This window comes from Cynara cardunculus (assembly GCF_001531365.2).
Source record: "Cynara cardunculus var. scolymus isolate 2C chromosome LG 2, CcrdV1, whole genome shotgun sequence".
In the NCBI taxonomy this organism is placed as follows: domain Eukaryota; kingdom Viridiplantae; phylum Streptophyta; class Magnoliopsida; order Asterales; family Asteraceae; genus Cynara; species Cynara cardunculus.
This window is the reverse complement of record NC_037529.1, coordinates 27,841,196-27,844,062: the sequence shown is the minus strand read 5'-3', so window position 1 is coordinate 27,844,062 and position 2,867 is coordinate 27,841,196. Positions and strand designations below refer to the sequence as shown.

Below are 2,867 nucleotides of genomic sequence, written 5' to 3'. Positions count from 1 at the left end.
TATGTGCATCGATTACTGTGAGTTAAACAAAGTAACGATCAAGAACAAATATCCACTTCCACGTATCGATGATTTGTTCGACCAATTGCAAGGTGCGAGTTACTTCTCTAAATTGATTTACGGTCGGGTTTTCATCAACTGAGAGTGCGTGTAGAAGATGAATCGAAAACGGCTTTCCGTACACGTTATGGCCACTATGAATTTTTAGTTATGCTATTTGGTTTAACTAATGCACCTGCAGCGTTCATGGATATGATGAATCGCGTGTACCGACCAATGTTGGACAAATCTGTGATCATGTTTATAGACGATATTCTTGTATATTCCAAATCTGAAGCGGATCACGTGAAGCATTTGTGTGAGATGCTTGAAACACTTCGACAAGAGCGTCTATATGCTAAATTTTCGAAATGTGAATTTTGGCTATGTCAGGTGCAATTCCTAGGTCATACGATTTCTTGTGACGGTGTGTCGATTGACCCGTCGAAAGTTGAAGCTGTAAAGAATTGGGAGCAACCTAAGAATGCATCTGAGATTCGTAGTTTTCTTGGACTCGCGGGTTATTATAGACGATTCATACGAGATTTCTCTAAAATTACCATGCCTTTAATTTCGTTGACCCGGAAAGATGTCAAGTTCGAATGGGGTGAAGCTCAAGAGAATGCTTTTCAGGTGTTAAAGCTTTGTTTGTCAGATGCTCCTGTTCTAGCTTTAGTAGAAGGTAGTGACGACTTGGTAGTTTACAGCGATGCATGCAGCGAGGCAACGTAATTGCATACGCTTCGAGACAGTTGAAAGATTATGAAAAGAAGTATCCAACTCATGATCTTGAGTTGGCAGCGATCGTTTTTGCACTAAAATTATGGCGTCATTATTTATATGGTACCAAATGTCAACTATTCACAGATCATAAGAGTTTGAAGTATATCTTCACTCAACAGACTTTAAAATGAGGCAACAACGAGCCATGGAACTGATTAAAGACTATGAATGTGAAATTCTCTATCATCCAGGTAAATCTAACGTTGTTGCAGATGCTTTAAGCCGGAAGACGTATGCAAACTCGATGTGTTATGCTATTACACGTATGTCCGTGACATCCACACTAGTTGATAACATACGAAAATGGCAAGTAGAGGCTTTAAAGCCTGATCGTGTGAAACCGAGCGTATAGTTGGTTATGTTTCGTATTTGACAGATGATAGTCGAGGACTTAAAGTTTTCAAGGAACGTGTTTGGATTCCAAAACTCGGTGGTATTCGGGAATTGGTATTATCTGAAGCACATAAGTCGCGGATGTCCGTGCATCAAGGAAGTACAAAGATGTATTACGATTTGAGATATGAATATTGGTGGCCGGGAATGAAGCGTGATATCGGCCAATATGTGGAACAATGTGTTACGTGTTCCCAGGTTAAAGCTAAACACCAAAAACCTTATGGTAGCCTTTTAACCTCTCGATATACCGGTATGGAAATGGGAGGAACTTACAATGGATTTCGTTACAAAGCTACCGAAGACGTCTTGTCAGCATGACAGCATCTGGGTTGTCGTGGACCGTTTAACCAAAAGTGCTCACTTTCTATCTGTTCGAGAGTCGTATTCTATGGATAAATGGGCACAAATTTATATCGACGAGATTATTGCACGACATGGTGTTCCTCTAAAGGTAATTTCTGATCGAGATTCTCGATTTACTTCGAAATTTTGGGCCAGTTTACCACGAGAAATAGGGACACGCGTGGTATTGAGCACAGCCTATCATCCCCAAACTGATGGCAAGTCCGAACGCACGATACAGACGTTAAAAGATATGTTGCGTTCGTGTATCCTTGAGTTTGGTGGTAGTTAGGATTTGCATCTACCATTGGTTGAATTTTCATACAACAACAGCTATCACTCGACTATCGGTATGGCGCCTTTTGAGGCTTTATATGGTCGTAAATGTCGAACTCCACTATGTTGGCGTGAGACGGGTGAGAAAGTGCTTGCTGGACCCGAAACAAATTACGCATGATAAGATTCAAGTTATTCGGGAAAGGATGAAAGTCGCTCAGGACAGACAGAAGTCGTATGCCGATAATCGTCGACGACCAATTGAATTCACCGTGGGCAACATGGTTATGTTGAAAGTTTCCCCTTGCAAGGGTATTCTACGATTTGGTAAGCAAGGTAAGCTTAGTCCATGTTTCGTTGGACCATTCAAAATCATTGAACGTATTGGCAAACAAGCATATCGACTTGAACTTCCAGAAGAGCTGTCTGGTATTCACAATATATTTCATGTTGGATATCTTCGAAAGTGTTTGGGTAAGTATGATGAAACAATTCCCTTAGCTGAGGTGAAGATTGACGAATGACTGAGATATATCGAGGAACCAGAAGAAATTCTAAACGAAAGAACCGCAAATCTTCGAAACAAGACAATCGATTTGGTATTGGTGAAATGGGAGCATCATCGTGGTCCGAATTTCACGTGGGAGAACAAAGAACAGATGCTTGCCAAATATCCCGAGCTATTCGAGAAATGAAGATTCCGAGGACAGAATCCTCAAAAGGAGGAGGTAATTGTAACATACACTTTTGTAAATACGTTGCAATTATCCCCTTCATACGTGTTTATGTGATCAAAACATAAAATTTGGAAGCAAACCCGAATGCAATAAACTATATATGAAGCAGTCGGAATCATCGTATAAGGCCCGGGGAAAAACAATTGGAAAGAAACGGGTCAAAAGCATCAATATCTACGTTACGGATACATAAAAACTGACTTTTATTGGAAGATATTTTTTGAAATATTTCCTTTTAGAGATAGGGGCTACTTTCTTGAGTGAACACCCGGTAGCCAATCGATCAGGACTCTT

At 40.5% G+C, this 2,867-nt stretch overlaps 1 protein-coding gene across 1 annotated transcript; it reads left to right on the top strand.

The window, feature by feature from the left end:
* Nucleotides 1-246: 246 nt before the first annotated feature.
* Nucleotides 247-771, top strand: LOC112506032 (uncharacterized mitochondrial protein AtMg00860-like). Its single transcript, XM_025110061.1, has one exon. The coding sequence runs from the start codon at nucleotides 247-249 to the stop codon at nucleotides 769-771; it is 525 nt and encodes a 174-aa protein (XP_024965829.1).
* The last annotated feature ends 2,096 nt before the right edge of the window (nucleotides 772-2,867 follow it).

Coding starts and splice junctions, on each gene's coding strand:
- LOC112506032 (XM_025110061.1), top strand. CDS start 247: ATGGATATGATGAATCGCGTGTACCGACCAATGTTGGACAAATCTGTG.